Raw genomic sequence first — 27,010 nt, 5'->3', positions numbered from 1 at the left:
TGTATTTCTTCACTCTTTGCCAGTAACCTCCTTTCTCACAACCCTCCACACTTTCAGCAAGTTCTGGATGGGATATTGTCCTCTACAGCTTTAGTGTAAATGCTAGATAGTTAAAAGAACACTTCTGTTCCTGTATGCTATTCCTCCCATTTCCTTTCTGCTTTGTATTCTTCCCTACCTCTCAAAATTTCTTTGCAAACCTTCATAATCAATGTCTATGTAGGAGAGGAAAAGAGTTCTTCTAAATGTACTGTACGTACCTATCAGTCACCTCCTTATTAATTATAACTAAAAGCATGATTAATCTGTCATGGATAAGGCTGCTAAGTAACCCTAATCATGCTAATTCATTTCTGTCACTTACACAAAGGCAGCATTATCATCAGTTTTCATATCCATGTGTATTGAAACCCATATACACAGCAGCTGCAGAGCAGTGGTAGCATTCTTTCTGCCACAGATAGCATGAGGTTGCATCATGGATTTCTGCACTGCCCCCACAGTGCCTGTGCAGTGGTTTATTTCTTTGGCACCAGTAGGATTCAATTATGTTATCTTTTGCAAATAATTTTGCCTTCAAAAATGGATAACAACTGCAGTTATGAAAAGTATTTCCAAGGGCTTATAATGACTATAACTGAAGTTCTCTGCAGGAGGGGTCAGCGTGAAGACCAAGGTGCTACTTAAGCTCTGTACTGCGTGGGAGCTAAGAGATGTGTAAGTCTTATGCAAGTGTGAACGTCTACGGAAAACAATGTCTTTTGATATATCAGAGCATAACACGTTCTGTGTTCCCTTTCTGTGAATGTACAACTGAGCCATTTTTAAAAGCCTAGATGCTGGAAAGTTAATTTCCAGGTGCCAAACTTGAAATCTGTAAACACACCTGGAACTCTTGTGCACCCACCCTGTCAAACAGAAATGAAGAATGAAGAACACAGCCATTAGGCTCATTAGTTATATAACACGAGGAGGAAAAACAAACAAACAACTTAGACTTTATCTTCCATATGTACAGCTTTTTGTTCAAATATGATAAAGTTTTATGTAAGAGTATTAATGTGAACTGTCTAGAACTAAAGAACTTCGCTGCAAGATGATATCTTGAGAATATAATCTGCATCCCTCTTGTGCTGCATGCCTTGGAAACCTGAATAAAGCAACCCTTTTGGTTTTTGATTGAATATGTGCCTAGCATCATGCAGGCAGGGGCTCAATTGGTAGAGTTCTGAGCACACGTGTTTATGAAAGACTCACAAAAGTTTGCCCTGACTCATCGTTCTTCTGTTCTAAGTAGTGCCATTGCCAAGTCTTGGTCAGCACGGTGGGAAAGTGAAAGAAGTTTGAAAGACAATGCAAGTAAAACACAACCTTATAATGTAGGTAGTTGACAGAGTGATTTAGTAAATGCAGGATGAGTCAAAAAGGAAGGGCTGGAACAAGCCAATCTTCCACACATATAAGAATCTTTTCTTGAGAGAATGGCTCCAAATTTCAGATAAAGGAGTGCTGATAGTTAAAAAATGAAATAAATTGAAGTACTTATCTCAGGTAAGATTTTAGACTACTGTCAGTCTGACTTCCTTTTGTTTGCTGCAGTTGAATTATGTTTTTTAAATGAGGGTTTAAATGCTGCTCTCATAGGTCTGCAGAATGGACAGATGTGCAGCACAAAGGGGTCTGAAGTGAATGTTCTCATTTTATTACTGCTGCTCAAAATTATCTGGGCTGCCACCTGACTTAGAAGAATCTTTCACATACTTTCAAAGATTATTTCTGATACAAATTTTGCAGTTTATATTCCTTTTTTATTGCTCTCTAGTTTTCACAGTTCTGTGTAATATAGTACACAGTAAATTATATGTAGCTATTCACAAACTTTGTAGTGACATACAGAAATTTTTAAGGTCTCTATTAAATCTTGCAACGTCCTCCTTACCATAGTAATATCAATCTCTTCTTGCAGAACTGTGCTCCCCTACCCTCTCTTATTAATAAACATGACATCTTTCTGTTTGCTTCCCTCTCCATCTGCACAGCTGTGATCTTCTTTTTTCAGCAAGAGACAGTCACAGTTCTGTTTGTCACACTGAGATTCCAATTTTTATTCTTTATGGATAGCACACTTGGATTTTCCTTATGGAATAGATTAAATTAAAAGAGTATTGACATTTAGAATATTAAGAAACTACTCCAACCAATTATGGTCTTGTTAAATGAGTCATGCACTTTCAGCCCAAACTTCTTAACATACACATTTGTATGTATCAATTACTATGACATCATTGAAGTACTATTTTTACATTGATAATAAAAGCTGATCACATTTGTCAACTTTTCGAATGATACTTAATCCAGTGAACATAAAGATAGGTTAGGAAAGACACTTGCTCTCAAATAATAGCCAAGACCAATTTTACGCATCTGAAAATGCGGTGCAGGTAGAATATTTCCAGTTTGGAAGCATAGGAGAAAACTACACTGTAGAAACACAAAATAAATCAGGTTTACCAAGAAGAAATTAAACTCACCTATCAACAAACGCATGGTGCAGAATGAAGATAGGATCATTTGCAGAGCCTTGCACTTGGGACATGGAGCCGTTCATGTAGATGTGAAGCGCATTATGCATACCGCTTTGAGATATGTTTGATATTGCAGTGCGTGGATCAGCAAAGCCTGTATATTCCAGAGAAAATCATATGCTGAGATGACAATGCACAGAATTCTTTCACCAGTAACACCAAAGATCAAAGTACCTAATTTCAACTCATTTACTTTCAGCTTTTTAGGGAAGAGCTTCAGAAAACATGTAAAGGAGTATTAATAAATTTCAAAGGCTTAGCAAAGATGAAATTAGAATAAGCTAAATTAAAACTCCTGCCATGTAGCTAAAGCAGCATGTCAGCAAATGTACTGCTTAATTGCTTTATATTTTTAAATTTCTATGTCCATTGTGTGACTGTAAAAAGGAAGCCTAATTCCTGCAGGTGTTTATGCTTGTACATTTAATACTCTTTTTTTTTTTTCATTTTTATCTGCATCCTTATACATTTCTGCAACAGAGTTTATCTCATCATATATGTAATCATTTAGTATCACTTCTTTCTATAGAACTCATTCTTTCATTGATAAGAGACATGCTATTATCTTTACAAGAGAGGCTTGTAAATAATCAATAAAATATTAATATTAGTGTACTTGTTAAATAGCCAATTAATGGTCTTCTTTCACCTTCCCACTTGCAGCACGAAAGTCTGTGGACTGCTGTTATTTTGGATCTCTCTCAGAATACAAGCTTTACAAGTAGGTCACACAGAGCAACCCCTGAATTTCTATCCTGGTATGGTAGCCTACCCACACATCAGCTTTGATATTGGTGACCTTTAGCATCATAACAGCCAAGCCTTCTCCCTGATAATAAGCACTCAAATTCAACTAAATCATGTGGAGCTTCTCAGGGTTTCTCCAAGAAAACAAAGGTGGAAATATACTTATTTCTTAACCTGATGGTATTTAACCTGCACTAACACATCTTCCTGCCATCTCTGATTTGGTTCCTGAAGGTGTCTTATTATCGCAGTTTCTGTATGCTGTAGGACAAGGAAACATAATGTAGGAAACATAATAAAGATATTAAGACATCTTTAAAAGTCAATAATCAAATAAAACAGACTTTGAACAGTATGCTTATTGTGCTGCTTCTCTGTATTTTCCCAATATTGTTGGTTTCCCAATATTTTCTTAATACTGTTTATCAAAGGTGGAAAAAAGAGAGATGTCTCTGGGAAATGGTTCGCACAATAACAACACTTGTTTTATTTACTTATTTGAACCAAGAACTAGCATTTGAAAGAGGATCAGCAGTATTCTTCTGAAGTGATTCTCCCAACAGTCCTTCTGTTTCCTGTAATGGCTCACATCACAGGGCAATTTCTGCCTTAGTATGCTAGATTCATTTGGAAGAAACATAAGAGCAGTGGATGTTCAGCTAGGAGGACTGAACTAGAACTAGTTTTAAATAATCCCTTCTTTGTCAAACCCTCATGTATAACATGGAAGCCAGATCCTCAGTAGCAATTGCTCTGAGCTTTGGGTTTGCTGCTCTTGATTCATATAAAGTATTAATTGACACATGGCCAGAGATGTTTTATCAGTAGAGCAACATTATGTCTATTTGGAAACCTGACTTTTAGACACCACTGAGAATGATTTGCTGGGTGGGCTATTTTCATCTCTTTGTGCTTCTAAATTCCTTATCAGGCTTTGCCTTGTCTAATAACCTCTTCAAGCAAAATCTTTTGGTGTAAAGCCTTGGATAATAGTCATAGAATCACAGAAATATTTGAGTTGGAAGGGACTCTCAAAGGCCATTTTCCAGTACTTCACTATATATTATAATAAAACTTACATTTTGTACTAAGGTTCAAATAATAGCTGTGACACCCAGGAATCAGTTGATCATAATAACTATCTATCGTTTTGACTGCAACATTATGACAATGATTTTGAGAAATTCAAACTAGTACAGAGAAGAAAATATAATCAGGAGAGTTGGAGGAAGTAAGAGTTGGCTTACCATGAAAAGACTTCAAGGTAGGGTGAATCTGAAATTAGGAGAGACCAACTATCATGTAACGCTTACAGATAACTGCAAGTGTCAAATGCATGAGAAGTGGAAAAGGATTATTGAAGATGATGCATGGTAACATAAATAAGGGCAGAATTTCTCAAAGGAAAAATCTTGCAGAAAATTTTCTGACTGGGGAATGCTCTACTACCTAGCTGCTGCCTAGTAGAAAAAAAATATGGATTAAAATATTACTTAAGATGCTGTGAAGAATGATGTAAATTAATATTTTGGCCAGAATTGATAGGAATTGATTGCAACAATTTTGGCCTTCCTTGCTGATAGTTGTAGCAAGCAATCACTGGAGTTAGTCGATTTAACAATACTCCTTTTTAGGGAATCTGAGAATATGAACTGAAAAAGATACATCTGTATATCATTCTGAAACTACTCATAAGTACTTCAGAGACCTTTACTAACCCTAACATCATATCCCCCAGTTAATTGGGGTGCACTCATTCTCACACTCATTCTCAAAGATGCACCATGAGAAGTTATGGAAAGCTGTGGAAAGTTCATAGAAATGTTGAAGCTAGAAGGAATAAAACTGTAATGTGATATTACTTCATTTTATTTGTCTGGATAATAATGTTTTCTTTCAGCTTACTGAAACACATCAGGAAAACCAGCAAATCAGGATGACACATTATGAAATGGAGTAGGGCTAACTCAAAAGGATATGTGAAATTACAATGATTTTTTTTCAGAATACAGGACATTTTGCAGAGAGAGATGCAAAACAAACACCTCTATTGCAAACGCAAGGGTACCGATCCACAAGTGCCTGTGAGCTGAAACTGATATCACTGCCTGTGAACAGGAACTCCTTCCACCTGCTTTACTTCATGGTGTGAGTTCCCATCCTCTCCTGTGCACTGAATGCAGCTGTTCATAGTCCTGTGAACTGAGTTAACTCACAGAACTGACAGAAAACTCGTGCAATATCTTATACAGGGATATAAAGTGTACCAAAAAATGGTGAGAGTGACTAACTAGAGGACTGAGGAAATTGCACAGAGAATTAGGACTGTAGCCCGTGGCAGTGAGCTATTAAATCATCCAGCTAGTGTAGAAAGCTGTATCACTCATACATCCTTTTAAATTCTCATTTAATTATGTTGTATTAGAAATAGCCAGGAGGACATACATCACTGAAGGAACTTGAGGTGTTACCAATTATTTCAATGAGAGAAGAATCACATTTTTAAGTGATTATAAACATGACCATGTTCCTGCTCATGACTTTGTAAATCAGTAACAATGATTCAGTGAAGTTGAAGCATCTTCAATAGAACCAGGACAAATCAAATCAGATGAGGATTTAGCCCAAGTTTATTATAGGAGGAGCTAATGAGGCCACTCATAATTAAGCCTGCCTAATCCTTTTAGGATGATATTCAGATAGTTTTCATAAAATATGCATTTGGGTCAAGTATATGTCTTTTAATAGAGTATTTAATTATACTAACTCTAGATTTTACTGTCTAATGACAAAGACCACAAAAGTTCCTGTATGATCTATCAAGTGAAAAATGTTATATGTTGCAAGCAGGTAGCGTTTTCCTCAACTGCTCATTTGCCACTGACTGAAATACTCGTGTGTTTAGAGGAGGGTACACAGACCTTGGAGAACATTAGCAGCCTTCAGTGCTACAGAAATGGATGAACCACTCCAGAAGTCCTGTCTCCTCTGGTTATTTTAGTGGACTGCTTAACATCTGTGGCACTGCTAAAATCTGTGATTTATTTAAATCTGTCTTGATTTTAAAATGCAAAATTGTTTTTCTTACAGAATATAGTTCTGTATGACTTTCTAGGCCTGTTATTGGGGCAGCAGGGTCTTTAAAGGCCAAATTCTGCTTTGCATATTGCGTATCCAGGTGCAGCTGACTGATACACTTAGTGCCACTCTCCCCAGGGATGACACTTTAATAAGATTTTTTCACATTTTAGTGAAGCTTAGGTCAGACAGATGCACCACCTTAAAAGAGGGAAGAAAATAAAGCTACAAAACAGATATAAAAGTTTTAAGACCATACCTTTACAGGCCTTTGAAGCTAGTGATGCTCTTCTGGCTTTTTTGTTGTGGCGATTTTCAGCCATTAGCAACATATTTTTCTCAAGCAGTGTTATTATTGTAAACTCTCTAGAGTGAAGTAACTGCCTAAAGGGCTGTAGCAAATGAAAGTTTGTAATTATCTAATTTAGACCACATCACCATCCAGCATTTTTACTCAAAAGATTCTTTTAGAACTTCACCATGGCATGGAATGAACAGTCTTTCTGCTTATCTGCTAAGGACCTCTGTGACTCGACAGCACTTTCTCAAAGTGCAACAAGACTTAGAGTCTGAGAATTTGAGCTGGATGAGAGATGTTGGCTGTAGGCTAAAACTTTTTTAATTACAAGTTTTCTGTTGGAAAACTTCATTTTGAGAAATCATTTTTTGTTAGCTATTGGATTAAAGTGAGAATACTGAGAGAAGTTTTCAGAATGAAAATATCTAATGGGATAGAATCTCATAGGATGTCCTATTAAAATGAAATTACATTTGAAGTGCATGATGTTCTGTTCCATTATTTCATGACAGAACAGGAGTAACAAAACATAATTATGGCAGACAATGGACTGCTATGACATAGCTTGATACCCTGTGCCATGAGTTAATTCACGATGAATCAAAGTGATACAGAGTTTTAGGATCTAAAAAGTATTATTTTGTCCATTTGTGGTTAACTTGAGAGGCAGTGTTTTTCATTTGTAACTTCCATGAGTACATTCATTTTAAATGTGGAATTTTCTCTCATAACAATAAATAAATAAATAAATAATCTTAAGTTTTTGGTCTATCTTTAATTCTTAGAACATGTCATCACACTAAAGCTGATTTGCACAAAGAAGCTCAAATCTTAACATACAATCTGATGATCCTCACCTATTGCTTATAATATCAACTGCTTTTCTGTACTCTTCTTGCATCCAGGCTGTATCTGGTAAATTCAATAGTGTTTCCCAGTTAGAACCACTGTTCAACATAAATGAAGTAGAATATTTGCTTCTACTTCAAGGAAGTATATCCAACCTGCCTTTAATCTGCTGTTCTTCAATCGAAGTAGAAGCTAGCATGTCTCAGAGTGAGAGGACATCCTGAGTGCTCAGTTCTACTGGGCTGTTGCTTTAATGAACCATATTGAAATTAGCTGATCATATTTGTTGTAGTTACTCTTAAATGTCATCTGTGTGAAAGGGAAAGAGCAAGCACATTTTTACCCATCTAATTAGACAGTCAGCAACACCATGTTGAGTATATGTTTCATTGAGTGACAGCACTGCCATGCAGACTGTCATGGCAGCATTACCAATCAGTCAAACACATATTCAACACGGTGTTGCTTACTGCATGAAGTTTTGCTCAGAAACATGCCTAAGACTGTTGTACTCTGGCCTCATCTTCTGCTCAGTTCTTCCCAGTGATCACTGTTTTCCATTACAGTAATTTTAATCAATTGAGGAGTAAATTTCACATGGATATAAATTGAAAGCTGCTCCATTAGAGTCACTAGCTCAGTTCTGGTCATTTTTTGTAAATCTAAATTAACTTCAGTAAAGTCAATGGAGTTGCTTTAGAGGAGGTTAGAATTTGATCCTAGGTGTATTGACACAAACTTGTGTAAACAAGTAAAGAAGGATTGAACAGATTTTCACTTAGAAAAAGAAGTAAATGTTAGGATCTACAAACTATTAGCAAATAAGTGAGAATTTCACCACAGAATAGCACAATGACAGCAAATTGACAGTCTCATTTTGGCACCTGACCGTAGCAAAACAATGAAGCAGAAAGGAGCTATCAAAATGTGTCTTTATTTATTCATTACAGGGTTGGTTTGGGTTGTTTGTGGGTTTTTTGTTTGTTTGGCAGTAAAGGACATCCTACTGTCTCTTTCAACCTTAGCCATACATTCTTTACTTGGTATTGTACTCTATTGTCTTTAGCCAAATAGACTGAAACGTTTATGGACCTAAGGTGTAAACTTGAGTGTTGAAATAATTCACATTAAAAATAATACACATTCAATGAAAAAAAAAAAGTGTTTTTGAATGAGTTAACTCATACTAGAATAGAAAAATCTCTCAAAGCAATCAGAAGTCTTTAAGAATTTAACCTGTGCAACTTTTGCAGACAGGAAGGTAGTAACTTCAGTAACTTCATTTGATGGACAAGGTCTGTATAGTATTCTGAAACACTCAGTTTTGTAATTACTGTTACTTTTCATTTTAATGCATTTTAAGAGAATGAGGATCGCACTTAAAGAAAACACTGAAGGTGCTGTTGAAGCAGAACCTTAATTAAAAACTAAAATCAATGGTCTGAAACAACTTTCATTGTGGAAGTACCAAATAGGATAATAGTTGTAGGGGAAAGGAATGTCTTATTATTTGGGAATTTTTGGTAATAATTTTCAGGAGAATGAATTAAAAATGCCTTTCATGAAACAAAAAGCAAAATGATTTTAAGACTAGCTAGTTTTATACATATTTCAAATCTAAAAGGAGGAGATATTTCTGCACTCCACTGAACTTTGTTTGCTTTCATAACAGCTCTGGAGCACTGCAGATAGAGCTCCTTCAGCTAGGCTATTAAAGTTATACAATAATAAGGTATTTGGTAAGGACGCTGGGAGTTGGACTCCAAGAAACATGACTTTCTTAACAGGATTTATCCTGGTAGAGAGAGGATTGTAGTACTGGGTTGGTGTTTTGCTTTTGGTTTCACATCTATGAAATGTCTAAGAACAAGACATTTATTGCTTCAATCTGCTCCCACTGAGCTTTTTCTTACTGTAGTACAACCTCATAGCCTTCCTCCATGTAGATCCTAGGACTTGCAAAGTGCCTTCCTCACTGCTACAAAAAATGAACAGCTCCATTACTCTTCCCTCCTTGAATCACATCAGAGGGATCATACAGAGGTCATGCAATACTATATCCAAAATAATATATACTACTTCTGTACCTAAGCTTCTGGATCATGTCTGGCTTGTTCATTCTCAAGGACATGTACTTTTGTCCAAAGTTTATTGGTGGAATTATCTAAATTATGTTAAATCCATCATAGCTCATTGGTAACTATCATAGCAATGAGCTGGAGCTTCAAAATCGTAGTGGAAATATGAGCATTTTTCAGGTTCTAAAGATCTGTTACACGGAACAGGAAAACTCACTTGGAAGAAAATTTGGTCTACAAGAGCATCTTCCAGTGACACTGCCACAGTTGAGATTAAAGCAGGACCTCACTGTAGTGTGTTTGGCAGATGACTCCATTATATTAATAAAGATTAGCCACGATTGCCATGAAATTAATGTGACAAAGAGACAACAACAGAGAAAGGAAAGATAACTTAAACAAAAACACTGATTCTGATTTTAGAATTAAAATAACTTCCTGGCTACCTCTTTGTGAAAGGTATGTGCCTTCTCTGGTCAAGGTGGAGTTTAATGAGCAGTCATGATACTGAAATTTAGCCTTTGAAAGTGAAGGGTGCATTCTGATTCTGTAAACACATCTATGTTTCTGCATAATTTCTATACACTATGCCTTTGGTTTTGTTCATAATACTAACAGCATGATGTTGGACTTTCATTATTTCGTGCCTTGTTTACTCCATTGCCCTTTTCTCAGCTTTTCCTATTCTCTCTATTCTACTCTTTCCTATTCTCTTCCTATTCTACTCTTCATATTTATTTGCGTGTTTCATGGAAAAAAAAAATTTATAGAAGCTTATGTCACCTTTTTCTTTCCCAAATTTTACTTGTTTTCTCTTTTCAAATGTAGAAAGCATAGCCCTGTCCAGACTTCCTTCCTTGCAAAGTAAAATCCCTGGGATATCAATGAAAGTATGTCCTATTTGATTCAGCAGATATATAAGGCAGCAGGGAAGTAATGTTTTTTGATAACTATAATGTGCCAAATTGTTTACTAGCAATTTAGCAGAATTGGAGAGAGGTTGGGTTGATAGATGATTAACTATTACATTTACAAAAGAACCCTCGTTTATCAGCAAATTAGGGCCTTTTATAATGGATTGGCTAATTAGATATCTGAGATGAATAACTAAACACTTAAGGAAAAGATGCTGAAGTTAGACTCAATATTAGGAAGAAGTTCTTTACTGTGAGGGTAGTGAGATACTGGAACAGGTTGCCTGGCAAGACTGTGAATGCTCCCTCCCTGAAAGCAATCAAGGCCAGGCTGGATGGGGCTGTGAGCAACCTGGTCAAGAGGAAGGTGTCACTGCCTATAGCACGAGGGGGTAGAACTACATTATATTCAAGGTCTCTTCCATTCCAAATTGTTCTATGATTCTATGATTAATATTTGAGGTATAATGTTATCCTTAATCCTTAGATTCTGGGGTTAAGCCTGCTATGAGAAGCTGAATGCATATACAGAATCAAAGTGGCAGCATCTTCTTTCATCCTAGTCAGTCAGCATGGTCTCTGGAAGATAGATTCAGGATAATCCTGCAGTCTGCATGGATATAGCTGCAGTCATGTGAAAGAAGATTATTAGACTATCTGTTTTCATGCAGTTATATTTCTGTGTCTGGTACTGACTATTGTAGAGACAATGTGTCATAATAGATGGATTTATGGTCTGGTCTAGTCTGCTCTTTTTATTTTCTGTTGATATATTCTTAACATGGTTCTTTCCATATGTTGCTATTCCAGGAGAAAGGAAGTAATTATTTTATAATTATATATTGTATGATACAATAAAGATTTATATTATTTTAGATTATTGTATGATATGTAATTATTTGAGTTGTGCTTAATGAAATTAGCTAAAAATGTCTGAAGTTGAAAGGCTCTAATACCCAGAGGCAATCAGGTTACTGACAGAGATGGTACAGCATAATGAAGTGTTACCTTCCAAAGTGTTTCGGAAGCTGTAATTGGCCATTTTGTCCATGGATCCAGATTCATACTGAGTGAGTGACAGACAAAATTCAACCTCTGATGAAGATGGGAGTCTTGGGGTCCTTGATTTATCATTATTTCCAGGATTTCGAAGTATAGGCCCTTCACTGGTGGCATTGCATAAAGCCTGTTGGCTGTTGTACTCTTCAGATCGAGTGCAAATTACCTGTATTAAACACTTTCTGTTAGCAAAGTTGCAATTAAAAACAAAAAAAACCAAAAAGATATTTTGATTATTTATTTTAGAAAGAAGTGAAGGAAATGTACAGTGAAATAAAAGTTTGTTGCAAGAGCGCATATTTATTTTAAAATTTTCTAAGTAGCATTTTAATATAAGAAGATATCTCATAGAAAATATACCCCTACCATGGTGCAAATTTTGAAATAATGCATCAGTGTCTGTCCGTGTGGGCTACTATTTCCCCTTTTCATGCACTTAGAGACTCGTTAAAGCTAAATTCAGTGTTCTCAACCAATGTGTCAGGATTCAAACGGAGTTACATTTTCTGCTGCAGTTGCAAAAAGGAGGCTTTTGGATTCATCAGGCTACTGAACAAAGCCATAATCATGGATCTGTCTCCCTGGGTAGTAAAGGGGAAAATTGTTGGCTTGGAATATGAAAACAATTGTAATTTGATCTGAAAATATATGTGCTTTGTCAAACTAAATGAACAAATCACACAGTTTCACTATATCTCGGTGAATTTTATGTATGAAGTGAAAGAAGATGATGTTCTTCACAGGAATATTATGAAGGTGCACATATATAAAAATCTGAGGTGCTGTATTCATGAGGATTAGAAAAGTATTAACTATTGTCATAGTCTGTGCATTCACAAGCAAAGTTCCATGACATAAGAAGCCGTTATTTATTAGATAAATATCAGATGATGAGGAATGGAAACTGCCAGTTCATAGGTTCATAGGTTCATAAGGTTGGAAAGGACCTACAAGATCATCTAGTCCAACCATCCTCCTATCACTATCCCTACCCAACTACTAAATCAAATCCCTTAGCACCTCATCTAAACGCTTCTTGATGGTGCCTTAAGCACCTCCCTAGGCAGGCCATTCTAGTGCCTGACCACTCTTTCAGTCCAATTGAGACTCCTGAACAAGCAATGTAACTTCATATGATAGTCAGTCAATTATGAGTCAACTTCCTTTGCATTTGCCATAGGTTAAAAGTGGCCACATTGACTGTCTACATTACTCAGGTGCTGCTCACTACCTTTTTAAGCCACAAGAACTTAACCTGAGGACATAGGTCCTCTGATCACCATGTGTCTCTCATGCCCATTATAAAAGCTCTCACACACTAGATCTCATCACATACACTGTTTGACCAGAGAAATAATGGTAATAAGGTGGAGGAATATATATATATAAATACATAGCAAGTTAGTACATTTGCTAACAAATATTTCTACTTTATAATCAAGACATTGCCTGGCAGGGAGTCAGGATGGAGAATGGAGGCTGGAGGAAAATGTAATGACACAATAACAAGCAGAAGATAATGTTAGATGGCTTTGTGGTCCTGTCTGGTGGTATAGTTGATGGATTTAGCAGAAAGAGGATTGGTGGCTCAAAACTTCCAGGAGTTGTTTCATTGGCACCTCAGGAGAGGTTGAGATTCTGAACCCAATCTGCTTTCTGATGTTTTACAATTTTTTTCTTAAGAACAAACAAACAGCAGCAACAACAAAACAGACAAAAAACGACGAAAGCAAAATACCTCCAAACAACTGGAGATCAATTCAGATAGGATTCTGTGATTAGCAGGTAATCAATGCAGTTAGTGAGAAAATTGTATGGAGAAAGAAAAAGTCTCAATTTTGAGTGATATACGTTCAAGTCTTTCGTCCTGGAGGTGTACTCTTGTTTCATCGACAGAAACAATGGAGGAAATGATTGAAAGCACTATGTATGAAGTGAACGAGGTGGAAGAACATGAGACTCTCTGTTATGGAAAGAAGTGAATGGGAGATTTACTTTGCCACTGCTAGCTGTGTTTAAATTGCCAGGAATGAAGCAACACTTTAGGGCAACCTCTGCAATCAATAGAGAGAGGCATCTCCAAAGTGTGACTCAGCCCTCCCAAGCCAGATGTCTGGTAACTGAGATGTACTTACTTCTAGGGGTGCCAAGCTCTCTCCATTGATTAACTCAATGAAAGAAAATGTGTAAAAAAAATCAATGTAGAAACAGTCTCTGGACTGCAGTTAGCAAGGAAAGCAAAATTAAGTGTTCAGCTTAATGTTCTGTTTCTGCATTAGGAGAGGATGAATCACTCCCTGGAGACACGGATATGCCTCTGAAGTCACTAAAGGCAGAGTCAAAGGCAACTTGCTTCGCTGCCTAAGAAACTTTTGGATGACTGGAAGGAGATGAGAAGAATCTTTTTCTAAGTGATTTGTCCACAAATTCATAGAAAATGTGTGACAGCGCTGGTGATATAACCTAGATTTCATAAGGATCTGGAGTTCTTAAATGATAAGCTTCTTGTGAATATGAATTTCATGAATAAATTATTCTTTTTTTTTTTCTTTTTTTGAGATAAGAAAACTTATCAGAGAAATTTATCCATTGAGAATTTGCCCCGGTCTATTAAAACTGCTAAGGTGCCCTTGGAGGCTGAAGGTAGTTGTCCAGCAGAGTTTAATGTGCACATATCTCAATTTTTCTTGGCAGCTCTCCTGAGGATTGTGCCTCTAAGAATTCTATTTTCAGATTTCACCAAGAAGGAAGAGGTAGCAAGATGGAGAGACCTATGCTTATAAATACAAAGCACAGCTTCACTGCTGTTTTATTGTTTTCTCTTTTCTCTAATGAAGTTCAACCAAGTTAAAAGGAAATCAGGGGGATGATTCATGTGGGAAATGTTGGTGGGTTTTTTTTTTGCATTCTTTATAAGCAAATCTTTAGTCCCTACAAATGCACTAGTGAAGACAACAAGTGAGCCTTGGTTAATGGATTTCAACCCTTTTCCCAGTCAGCCCCTGGCTCAGAAACTGCACTCACAAAAGCTTTCTGTCTAGCTCAGTTTTCTCCAGTCCTTTTGTAGAGCATCTCCTGGCTTTGCTGCTATGTCATCTCTTGTCTTTCATCCTCTGCCTGCCACCCAGAGATATAACTCCACTATGTCCAAAAGAGGGATCGTGCATTGCTTTCACAATCGGCTTCTCAGACATTCAGACAGGGAGCTCCTTCAAGCAAGAGCTCAAACATATCTAAACAAAAGAACATTTCCCCATTGTTTTCACAGAATCACAGAACCACAGAACTGTAGGTGTTGGAAGGGACCTCCAGAGATCATCGAGTCCAACCCCCTGCCAGAGCAGCTCCCTAGCCCAGGTTGCACAGGTAGGTGTCCAGGTGGGTCTTGAATGTCTCCAGAGAAGGAGACTCCACCAGCTCTCTGTGCAGCTGTGCCAGTGCTCCGTCACTGCACTGTGAAGAAGTTCTCACACACATTTGGGCAGAACTTCCAATGTTCCGTATGCGACCATTTCCCCACATCCTATCGCCACACCCTGCTAACCACACCCAGTCCAGCCTCATCCCTTTGCCTCCTGCTTCTTAGATATTTATAGATGTATTTATAGACATTATGTTTCTTTGTTTTGGTGTGATTTAATTACAGTCAGTGTCATGAGGCTTATAAATAGAAGTTATTTTTTTCATTCAATTTGTGTTTCAGTGTAGCCCTTGTTAACTGCCATTCAGCAAGACCTGGACAGGCTGGAGAGTTGGGCAGAGAGGAACCAGATTAAGTTTAACAAGAGCAAGTATAGACTCTTGCATCTAGGGAGGAATAACTGCATGCACCATACAGGTTGAGGGATGAGATGCAGCAGAGGAGCTCTTGAGGAAAGGGATCTGAGTGTCCCGGTGGATGACAGGCTGGCCATGAGCCAGCAGTATGCCCTGGTGGCCAAGAAGGCCAATGGCATTCTGAGGTGCAAAAAAATAGTGTGGCCAGCAGGTCGAGAGAGGTGATCCTCCCTCTCTACTCTGCCTGGTGATGCCTTACCTGGAATATTGTGTCCAGACCTGGGCTCCCCGGTACAAAAAAAGATAGGAATCTTTTTGAAAGGGTCCAGCAGAGGGTAACAAAGATGAGAAAGGGCCTGAAGCACTTCTCTTATGAGGAAAGGCTGAGAGTCCCGGGTCTGTTCAGCCTTGAAAAAAGCAGACTCAGAGGGGATCTGATCCACATCTATAAATATCTAAGGAGTGGGAGGCGAAGGGATGAGGCCAGACCCTTCTTAGCAGTGCATGGTGATAGGACAAAGGGAAATGGCCACAAACAAAAGCACTGGAAGCTCTGCCCAAATGTGTGTGAGAACTTCTTCACAGTGCAGTGACGGAGCACTGGCACAGCTGCACAGAGAGGTGGTGGAGTCTCCTCTGGAGACATTCAAGACCCACCTGGACACCTACCTGTGCAACCTGGGCTAGGGAGCTGCTTTGGCAGGGGGTTGGACTCAATGATCTCTAGAGGTCCCTTCCAACCAACAGTTCTGTGATTCTGTGACTAACTGAACAGAAGCCAGATGCTATAAGGCATCCAGTAACACATGGTCATGAAATGCCAACATAAGGGGCAATAATGAAAGGGCTTATCTGTGCCCTTCCTGTCTTGAACTAAACATTAAAGTCTGTCTATAAAATTAGCTAGGGAGCTTTTCCAGAAAGGTGTGATTTAGGTGTTACATGTTACAGTTCTATCCTGAAACTCTTATTTGCTGTTTTGTCAGTCAGGTGAGGTGTAAGTGATAACAGCACGTAGCCCAGTCAAAAGTGTCATTTTTTTTTTGCCTCCTATATTTAATCAGCATAATGTTTACACAAAATAGGTCACAGAACTGAGGTGGGTTTTTTTTTTATTTTTATTTTTTCTTTCATTCAGTACAAGGTCTTTCCACTAAAACCACTCAGTTTAAACTCATTTTGTATTCTCTTTTGGATCAGTCCTGAGCAGATTTCTCAGTTCACCCTCAACAAAGCCTCACATTCAAACTGCAGCCAGTCTGCGTTCACAAATCTACTGGAAATCATCACGATTCTCTGAGGAACAGCTTATGTAAGCAGTAAGTAGAACAAACACCAGTAGATGGCAGTCCTGAATGCGCAGCAACATTCCTGGGCCTTATATCACACACACACACACACAAAAAAAAAAAAAGAATTAATAAAAAGTCCCTTGGTTCACTGCAGCTGAGATCTTCTGCACAGCTCTTTGTGTCATTTCTTTAAAAACAGGTTATAAATGTGGGGAAGCATTGCTGCTCTTTGGTTTGCTCCTGCTTGTGCAGACCAGCCCCTGTGCTTAAGTAAAAGTGCTTTTTATCTACTATTTTTAAATTCAAAGCTTTGGAGCTCTGAGTGACAAACTATTAGTGCTTATTACACACAGACATGCAGTACATGTAACACATACCTGAACACCTGAACAAGTTGATGAATAATTTTCCTGAGTATTGAAAAACCTGCTTATTGAAAAAGTGATCTGAAATTCCTTTCGTTGCTGAAGAAATGCAGCCACTCAGAGGTAAATCTCCACCTCTGCATACTGCTTCCTCAGAGAGCTGGTTCCTAACTCTGCTCCTCTTCTGAGCCTACAAAGCACAAATCCACCCCTGTCCAGAAGATGTATCAGCACATTTTTGTGGTCCTATGCTCCAAATTAATACAGCGTAAAATAACACTTTGAAATGGAGCCAGAGCAGCCACTTGCCTGTGGGGCACATCTTGCCTCTCCCAGGGGTGAGAAACGGGCATTTCCAAGCCCTCCTTTTCTACGTTTAGTCATCCCTCTGTACTCAGCCCTTGTGGGGTTGTACTGTGTTTGGTTTTGGGCCACTTACTACAAGAAAGTCATTGAAACCCTGGAGCACGTCCAGAGTAGGGCAACAAAGCTGTGAGGGGTCTGGAGCACAAGTCTTATGGGGAGTAGCTGAGGGAACTGGGATTGTTCAGTCTGGGGAAGGATCAGGAGAGACTGTATCACTCTAGAACTAGATGAAAGAAGATTGTGTTGAGGTAGGGACTGGCATCTTCTCCCATGCAACTAGCAATAGGACTAGAGGGAATGGCCTCAAGTTGCACCAGGAGAGATTCAGGTTGAGCATTAGGAACATTTTCTCTGAAAGAGTGGTTATGCACTGGAATGGGCTGCCCAGGGAGGTAATGAAGTCACTGACACTGAAGGTGTTCAAGAAACATGGAGATGTGGCACTAAGAGACATGGCCAGTGATGATTCCCATGTGTCCATTTCTCTCACAACAAGTCTAGATGCCTGAGCTGGAGCCCTGGATTCCCCTTTGTACAAGTTCAGTGCCTTTCTCTTTTCCCTGTTCTCTATTTTTGCTCACATCCTTGCTTGTGAATGGCATTGAAGTGCAGCCTTCATCGTAGATTTAAAATGTGGCAATTGTAAAGAGGCTTAATTTTCACTTTTTTTATGGCTGTATTAGGGCAAGACATAATCTAATCCTAATTAAATGACAAATCTTGGGTATTTCTTCACCAAGAGGAAAAATACAAGGAAATCTCCAAATCTACCATAGAACAAACTGTACTTTGAGAGCTTACTTTTATAGGCAGCCCTTTGAAAGGCACTGTATCTATAGCAGCCCAAATGGTTTCTAAGAGATTGTGTATATTTATATCTGATTCTTCATGTACTTCTGAATGTTAGCAGAAATGGGAAGGTAAAACAGACAAAAAAGAAAGAAAATTTGTAAAGTAAAACTTGAATGAAATTCTGAAAACCTTTATGTGCCTTCTTCATGTAAGTGAAAGGTCATTAATTATCTCTGTGACCCTTCCTACATAAGCATTAACTGGAAGAGCTCAAGGCTACAAGTAGATGAGACAAATGTGAAGCGACAGCTCTAAAACAAACCCAAGCCCTGCAAGGTATTTTCTCAGCCTCCAGAAGAAGTTGATGAATTTTGTCTATTTGCTCAGAGGCAGCCCAAAAGTGGTGGGTAACTTAGATTGCATTCAACACCTCAAAATGTTGCTGGGGAGGAGTAGGAAACTCTGCTATCAATTAGGGCTGCAATATTTATACATGCTTTTTGGCTTGACAGACTCTCTGTGATCTCTCTGTCTCCAAGCTGTGCCCTCTCAGTGTTGTTATTTCCGTGTCCACCACAAATTCTCAGACTCACATTTCTGTGTGTAGGTTTATTTTCTAGTGAATTACAAATGAATAAAAAGAAAGAAAACGCAATTTTAATGAAATTCAGTTGCTATTAATTTTTATCCCTTTAAGATTTTGTTTTTGTTGTTTATTTTTATCTTTTTTTCCACAGAAGTGTAGAATGTCCCAAATTGGAAGTAACTGAAAAGGATCATAAGCACTGGATTCCACAAAGGGCCCCACAAATCGAAATCCAATGTCCAAGAGTGTTGTCCAGATGTTCCTTGAACTCTGGCAGCTCGGGGCCTTGCCTGCTGCCCTGGGCAACCTGTTCCATGCCCACAGCCCTCTGGCACAGAACCTTTCCCTTGCTCCCTCTCACTTTTCTGTTGCCTCTCTGCTCCCTGTGAGGAGCTGCAGCCACCATGAGACCTCCTCTCAGCCTACTCTGCTCTGGGCTGAGCGAATCAGGGATCCTCAGCCACTCCTCATGTCTTCCCCTTTAGACCCTTCACCATCTCTGTAGCCCTTTTCTCAGTGCCGAACAGAAAAATATATGCTAGAGAAACAGAGAAAACTTACTAGAGAAGAACCAACTACTGTCCAAAATCCAGCCTCATGATCCTGTAGAGTTACTTTCAGATTACAATGACGTTAAGAGGTGGAGGAAGCCTAACTGCCTGTACTTACTGTGGCTAGCATAAGAAGTGTTGGCTTGTGGTGTTTATATTTTTATTTTTAACAGACATTGAGGCTCTGGAAATTGAGGAACATGTAATTGAGGAGGCAGAGGCAGGCCCATCCAGGATGTTGTCAAGGGTGAGGAGGTCGACACCATGCCTCAAGATTTCTCCACCAAATAGGAAAGAAAGATAATTGTCATGGGTGACTCCATTCTGAGGGAAACAGAGGGCCCCACTATCAGCCAGACCCTAGCTGCTGGGAAGTATGCTGCCTCTCCAGGACCCCAGTCAGGGACAGTCCTAGGAGATTCCCTAGTCTGGTTTGTCCCTCTGATTATTATCCCTCAAGAAGGTAGTCTGAGGGGTATTTAAAGGGATCTCAGGGGACTTGAGCAATTAGTGGATGGAGAGAGGATGCAAGTGTTACTTTATCCTTTCAGTAGCTAGGGGGATACTGAGAGGACCACGAAAACGCATCTGATTAACAAGCAGCTGAGGCTGGTGCCACTGCAGGAATTTTGGCTTTTTTGGCTGTAGTAAGGTTTACATGGCACCTGGCTTGATGGCTGTTGATGGGGTCAACCCGGGTCTTAGGGGAAAAGAATTCAGGCCCAGGGGGTGTCTGGGTTCACTGACAGGACTTTAAACTAGATTTGATGGAGGCTGGAATGATAACAAGTCTGCTCACAACAAGATGTGAGTTTGCATAGTTCGAGAAACAAGGCTCTTGTGACAGCCCTCAACATGCCTCATTTTATGATGAGTATGGTAGGCATCAAGCTGGTGGGGCTCATCATCAGGGCTTTAAACTACATTTGATGGGGAAAGAGGATGTACTGCTGAGAAAGAGAGAAGAATCAGAGACCACCTTTAGGAAGCAGCAGGGGAAAACCTCAGATTTTTTCCAGAGGTTTATGGAAGGGCTCCTCCAAAAAGGTACTGTGGATGGAAGCTCAGCTGAACTGCCTCTATAGTAATGCACACAGCATGGGAAATAAGCAGGAGGAATTGGAAACCATGTTGGAAAACTATGATTTTATTGCTATCTCAGAAACATGGTGGGATGACTCACATCACTGGAGTACTATGATTGAGGGCTACGAGTTTTTTAAGAGGGATAAGCAAGGCAGGAGAAGCTAAGAGATTCGCACTCACGTGGTCTCATCCTGATCGGGGATTTCAACCACCCAGATATCTGCTGACAAGACAACACAACGAGCTGTAAGCGATCCAGGAGACTCCTGGAGTCTGTTAATGGTAACTTTCTAGTTCAAGTTTTGGACAGACTGACCAGAGGTGAAGCATTGCTGGATCTGGTTCTCTCCAAGGCAGAGGAGATCATTAAAGATGTTAATATCAGAAGCACCCTGGGCTGCAGAGACCATGTCCTGTTCAAATTTGTGATCTTGAAGAACACAGGCCTGGCAAAAAGTAGAATCAGCCCCTGTACTTCAGGAGAGTGAACTTCAGGCTGTTTAAGGAGCTGTTGGATGAGAAAGTCTGGGAACTCTCCATAGGGACAAAGAAACAGAACAAAGCTGGCAGGATCCTAAGGGTGTCCTTCTGAGAGCACAGGAGCTCTCCACTCTCCATCCTCCAGAACTAGAAATAAGGATGATGAGGCAGGAAGCTACCTGAACATACTTGAATAGTTGTCACACAAGAATCTATTGGGGCAAGGTGCCAGGTGTTGCACTTGGTTTGAGGCAATCCCAGATACAAGTACAGATAGAGAGAAGAACTAATTGTGAGCAGCTCTGCAGAGATGGACTTGGAAGGTAGAGCTAGACATGAGCCAGCAGTGTGCTCTTACAATCCATAAGGTCAACTGCATCCTGGGCTGCATCAAAAGGGGAATGACCAGCAAGGATGAGGATTGTCCCCCTCTACTCTGCCCTTGTGAGGCCCCAGCTGGAGTACTGTGTTCAAGTTTGGGCTGTTGGAGTGAGGGAGGCCATGTTGGAAGCCATAAAGATGATCAATGGGCTGGAACAACTCTCCTAAGAAGAACAGTTGAGGGAGTTGGGCTTGTTAATCTTGAAATGGAGAAGGTCCAGTGGAGACCTCATTGTAGCCTTCCAATACTTGAAGTGAGCTTACAAGCAAGAGAGGAACTGACTTCTTGCAGTCCAAGTATGATAGGGCAAAAGGGCTTTAAACTAAAAGAAGGTAGATTTAAGTTAGATGTTAAGAAGAAACCTTTACTCAGAGGATGGTGATCTGCTGGAACAGGCTGCCCAGAGGAATTGTGGATGTCCCATCTCTGTATTCAAGGCTGCATTGAATGGGGTCCTGGGCAGCCTGATCTAGTGGTTGACTTTTAGCGTGTCATTAGCAAAGGGGTTGGAACTGTTGACTTCTAAGGCCCTCTCCAACCTGAGCCATTCAATGATTTTCATTTTTAAAGGTGGACAGAAAATAGTGCTTCAAATGATTCCTTCAGATTATTCAACTAGCAGCACAGGTCAGTGATACGCTGTGCTTGGAATTAACTAGCAGTGCCTGAATAACAGAAATTCATATTTTTTATCAAATCATATTTCCAGGTAATGGATCTAAAGTACTGCCATTATCAGTTCAAGACCCTTGTATACACTTCGCGTTTTTGGAACTTGTTTCCCTTTTGTAGTAACTTTCCATTTGTGGTTCTGCAGGGCGATATAGAAAGAAGTGCTAAGGGAAATTCTTGGTGCTTGAATCAAAGAATTGGCTCCAGGCTTTCACCATCACAGCTGAGAGTAGGCAGCTCTCCACACTAAGCAATTACTTCTCACAAATAACTCTTCTTTTAGGAGGGTGAAAATTTGAGGGATGGAGGATGAAGTCAGTGGTGTAACCTGGCTGCACAATTACAAACCTTTTTAGTATTTATATTTTCCTCATTTCTTGTCTAGCACATGGGGGGAACACCAGAACTCTGATGCTAAATCCCAGCAGAAATGTTCTGCTTTTAATTGCAGAGGGCTTTTAGTATTTATTTAGGTATATATATTTATTTTTACATTTGCAGCTCCGTTGGCTTCAGTAATTTCCCCACATTATCTCTGGTGAAGAGGAGAGCAGAATTACACTCACTGCTATTTAAGCAAGACAGCATAATTAATTATTTTTTTAGCAAATTATTTAGCTTGAATAATTATAGAAATGAACACTAAAACACTTTCAAAATGTCATGGAAGAGCTGCATTTCTCACCTTGCCTTCTGATAAACTGGCATGGAATTATAAAACTTGGTTAAGATGTTATACAGTTCTAAATAAATCTAAATACAACATTTGAATCATCTCAAGGAAGTAGCTGAAAGGATAGGAAAATCCTTTCTAACCACTCTGAAGCATGAAAGAAGCAAACAAAACCACTAAAGATCCCTGATAGTTTTACTGGTAAAAACATAGGCAGGAATCAAAAGTTTCACTTAGGTGGTAAACATGAGAAAAATGTGGGCAGATAATTCACTCAGCTAAGTGGTAACAGCAGCATGCCAAATAAAAGTAAGGGGAAAGCAAGAATTTCAGCATGTATTCATGGGTATCCATGTTGCCATGGCAACTTCTCAATGGAATAAAGTATTTTCTCCTTTCTTTAGGGATTTAAAAAAAAAGAGAGATGCTGTTCTGCAAATAGACACTTTGCCTTTTTAAAATCCATAACTGAATCTTGAGCAGAATTTCCTCCTATACCAGATATTGTTTTGTTATGCTTTAGAAATGGACTTAATATTATAAGTCCTATTATAAAAGGACACTGCATTACAGACTTGTTATTTAAGAGGTTTCTCTTGGCCTCTTGTTAATCTGTATGTTTATTGAAAGTCTAAATTCCTTCACATTTCTGGATCTTCCTCTTCTTTTTTTTTTTTTAATTTTCCTTGTTTATCTACAGAGCTTAGATAATCAACATATTCTGCAGCAGATCTGTTTTCTGTTTGGTTTTTTTTTTTTTTTTTGGTTGTTTTTGTTACCTTTCAATTTTCTGGAGTAAGATTCTAATCTCTTATTTTGTTCTACTTGAAAGAACTATGTCAATTAATTTATTTCATCATAAGCGAGTGTTAAAGTTTTGATTCAATGCCAATGAAGAAATATCAGTTAGTACTGTACCTTCACCCAAAGCTCACTGACTGAAAATGCCACTTGTTCAATCTTAGTCATTCTTTCCTAGATAAGGCAGCTGATAGAAGATGTTAAAGTTGAATAACACCCTTTGAAGTTAAAACTGTGCCATAAGTGCTATTTTGGAAACTTTCATAAAAGTGTAACATTTCCAGAAGTGACTGAAAAATATGTGATAAATATTCATTTTCAGAAACAACTTGGAAAGCTTCATCAAAGAATTTAGGTGTTTTTAATTATAGAGACTGACACTGAATATGTTTTAAATATAGAACAATATCCATTGTTGTGCCTACTGAAGTTATAAAAGGTATGTGTTTAAAACCACTGATTTCATGAAACTGTGTTTATTTCCAGAATGTATCTTTGACAATAACCTACTGTTTAGTTCTTAAATATATTCACTGTGACTGTGGTAAAGTGGCTGAGTACTTTGCACAAGGATGGAGTGCTAATAATCTGGTTATAGTTAATAATGTCTTTGAAAAAGAGAACTAAACCTAACTATCTGAACCCTCCAGGGTTTTTAGAAAACACTGCTAGCAGCTTGCTGATTCCTTTATACAACCTGCCTCCTACTGCTTTGGTTATCTCATCGAGTACACTGCTTTGAAAGCTCCACTTGATAAATATAGCCAGCTCAATTCTAGTTCCATTTATTCCACGTTAACACTTGTACCATTTCCTGTAACTCTTTATTTAGCTGAGCACAGAACAGGATCAGATCTACTTCATTCTGGTTATGCAATCCAATTTATTTAGTAGAGTTCATCTTGATTCATAGTATTAGAAATCAGGGTAGTCTTTACATATGAGATCATAATATGTGTTTTTGACTCTATTTATTTTATGTCTATGGCTAAACTATATGTGGCCAGGAATCTTCCTGGGCATTAAGACCAAATTACAGAATCACTGAATGTCTCAAATTGGAAGGGACCCATAAGGGTCATTTAGTCCATTTCCTGTCTCCAAACCCAAAATCAGACCAAAGAGCATGAAATATCTATGCTAAAAACAAAACACAGCATCTTAGTTTCCCAAACAATGTAACTTTATGCAAACAACCACCTAGAAATGGTCCCTGAAAAGTACCTATGAAGGCAACAATTAAATATAAATATACACATACTTTTAACATAGTACATATATATACATATGTATGTATTTAAATAGTACATATAACATTTATTCAAGAGAATGTCCTAAAATAGGTCTGCTATAATAGAGGGAAATACTTGAGTTTACAGGACTAGACATAGACTATATCATTTAGAGGTTACAAGTCAAGATTAAATGCAGAAAACCAGCCCAGTAACTCCAGTTATTCATTGTATTGTAAAGCCAGAATATCAGAGAGCTGCTGGCTTGTATCTCTTTCACTTTCCATTAAATCACTAACACTGCTCAATCTTCATTTGGGTAGTTGGTACAGAAATAAATAGAACAGAGCTAGATTTACACCAGCATAATCACAGATTTCAATGCCAGAAGGAACTGTTGTTACTGTCATGATGAAATCAGTCTGTGGAAGCCAATAGACCTCTGCCACTGTATTTTAGGCATTGTGATAATAATGAGCAAGAGCCGAGTAAACTATTCTAGAAGCTCTCAGTGTTAGAACAGCACAGTATAGTATGATAATATGAGACTGTGTCACCTAGGTAAATATGTAATCTGGGTTTATGGACTAACTCAGTGTTTTTAAGTGGAAGGAATGGCTACTGAACATACTTTCTTTATTTGAGCAACAGAGATCACTTCATATTTTTCTTCTGAACTACTGAGGTAAATAGCACAGATGTTTCTTCCACGCTCTAAGGATTATTTACTTATTTATTTGCTTATTTATGTTGAAAGCAGACAAGACTAATTGGATAGTATTAATTCTTGATGTAGGAAGTCACTGAGGAGTAGACCTTTTTAAAACCATTTACTTCATTCAGTCACCAACCATTCTGCAGTGATTGTGTGCTAGTTATTTGCATACATATATCTTTACCTCAGCTGGCTGCTCCAGAAGACTCAAGCCTGTTCAGCCTGCTAAAGCTCATGTCTGGAAACAGAGGCATGACTTTCCTCCCTCTAGACCGACTTTTATTCATAATTAAACTATGTTCTACAGTCAAAGTAGAGATAGAGAGATAAATGAATACTCTAAATGAAGATCCACATAAAATCTGGAAAGCATTTTACTTTCTCTCCAGATAGTGCACCTCACTTAAGTACCTAAAGTCAGGTTGGATAGTTTGGGCACAACCAGCTTTTCCCTTCCCCTGGTTCTGCCCGTTTTTCTTGCCCTCCCCTCACCTTCATCCCTTCGCCTGTCCTTACCTGCCATGAGGAGAAAAATGATGCTGGGCTGAGTAAATTAGGGTTGGTGGGGTGTTGGCCACCCATGTATTCATCAGTGCAGATCACACAGTCCTCTGCATCTCGCCAGTCCCAGTAGGGAACGGTGAAGTTTTCATCACCCGTTATCTTCTGTATCTCACGTTCCCACAGCAGCAGAAAAGCACGATGCCAAGGCAGAAAACCAGGGGCTTCATGGGCAAAATCAATGTCTCGCCACACAATGGACCCACCTAAGAGTGTGTCTCGAGAGGCATAATAATGCATCCAGACGAAGAGATCATACACGTTGATATTTCTGAACATGGGGTTGGAGCCATTGTTCATCTGAGCATATGTGCCAGTAGCAATGACATAGTCCGTGCTGGGAACGTTCTTTGCCAGGTTAAGGTAGGCAAGGAACTTGTCCTTCTCACTGACAGTGAGCTGGAAGATGTTTCTTCTTGTTCTCAGTCTCCTTTCAGTGCAGTTTTGTCCTGAGAAGCCAAACTTGCACTCCCCACAGTTGAACCCCATGAAGTTGCCTCTACATCTGCACGTCCGGTTGTAGAACACAGAAGGCCAATCCTCTCTGTCATCCACTCCTGAGAAAGGGAACTGTGGTCCCAGAGGAGCCTGAGAGAGAAGGATGTACTGGCAGGTTCCTCTGTTGGAACGCTCTCCGCAGCGGGACCCATCTCCATCCCAGGGAGGACAGCACTCCTTCCTCAGCAAGCTCTGAGTATTTGCACAGACTCTGGGGAACTGCCCAGTGGACGGCTGAATGATGACCAGCAGTAAGGCCATGGCGAACAGAATCATCCTCACAGAGCAGCAGGAGAGCATCAGTGTTACACTTCAGTGCATGGAGAGTTCTCTCTGATTGCTCCAATGTCCTGAGTGTGAAAGTTCTCCGCCCAACTGGGAATGCTTCACCACTGACTTCTGCTACTGTGCACTGTCCAATGTCCTTCCCCATTCCTACCCTGGATGCATTTACACACAGAATACACTTCTGTGATTAATCTGATTATCACATGTTGTGGATGAAAGCCAAGTGACTTTTTTCCCCACCCCCTACAGGTTTCAAAATGAAGGCATTTATTGCAAAATATTAAT

General features: G+C 39.0%; 1 protein-coding gene across 1 annotated transcript in view; it reads right to left on the bottom strand.

The window, feature by feature from the left end:
* The window catches only part of TYR (tyrosinase), a 50,882-nt gene extending 24,145 nt beyond the window's left edge, over positions 1 to 26,737 (bottom strand). The window contains exons 1-3 of the mRNA XM_065730331.1: positions 25,895 to 26,737; positions 11,558 to 11,774; positions 2,532 to 2,679 (exon numbers count right to left, since the gene is read on the bottom strand). Of these exons, the coding sequence (XP_065586403.1) occupies positions 2,532 to 2,679; positions 11,558 to 11,774; positions 25,895 to 26,737 (1,208 nt within the window). The remainder of the gene's footprint in view (positions 1 to 2,531; positions 2,680 to 11,557; positions 11,775 to 25,894) is intronic.
* Between the last annotated feature and the right edge of the window lie 273 nt (positions 26,738 to 27,010).

This window comes from Cyrtonyx montezumae, unplaced genomic scaffold (genome assembly GCF_038088225.1).
Source record: "Cyrtonyx montezumae isolate F1298 unplaced genomic scaffold, pur_monq_1.0 scaffold_12, whole genome shotgun sequence".
NCBI classification, from domain to species: Eukaryota; Metazoa; Chordata; class Aves; order Galliformes; family Odontophoridae; genus Cyrtonyx; species Cyrtonyx montezumae.
The sequence above is the reverse complement of the archived record's forward strand: the minus strand, read 5'-3'. Positions and strand labels throughout refer to the sequence as shown.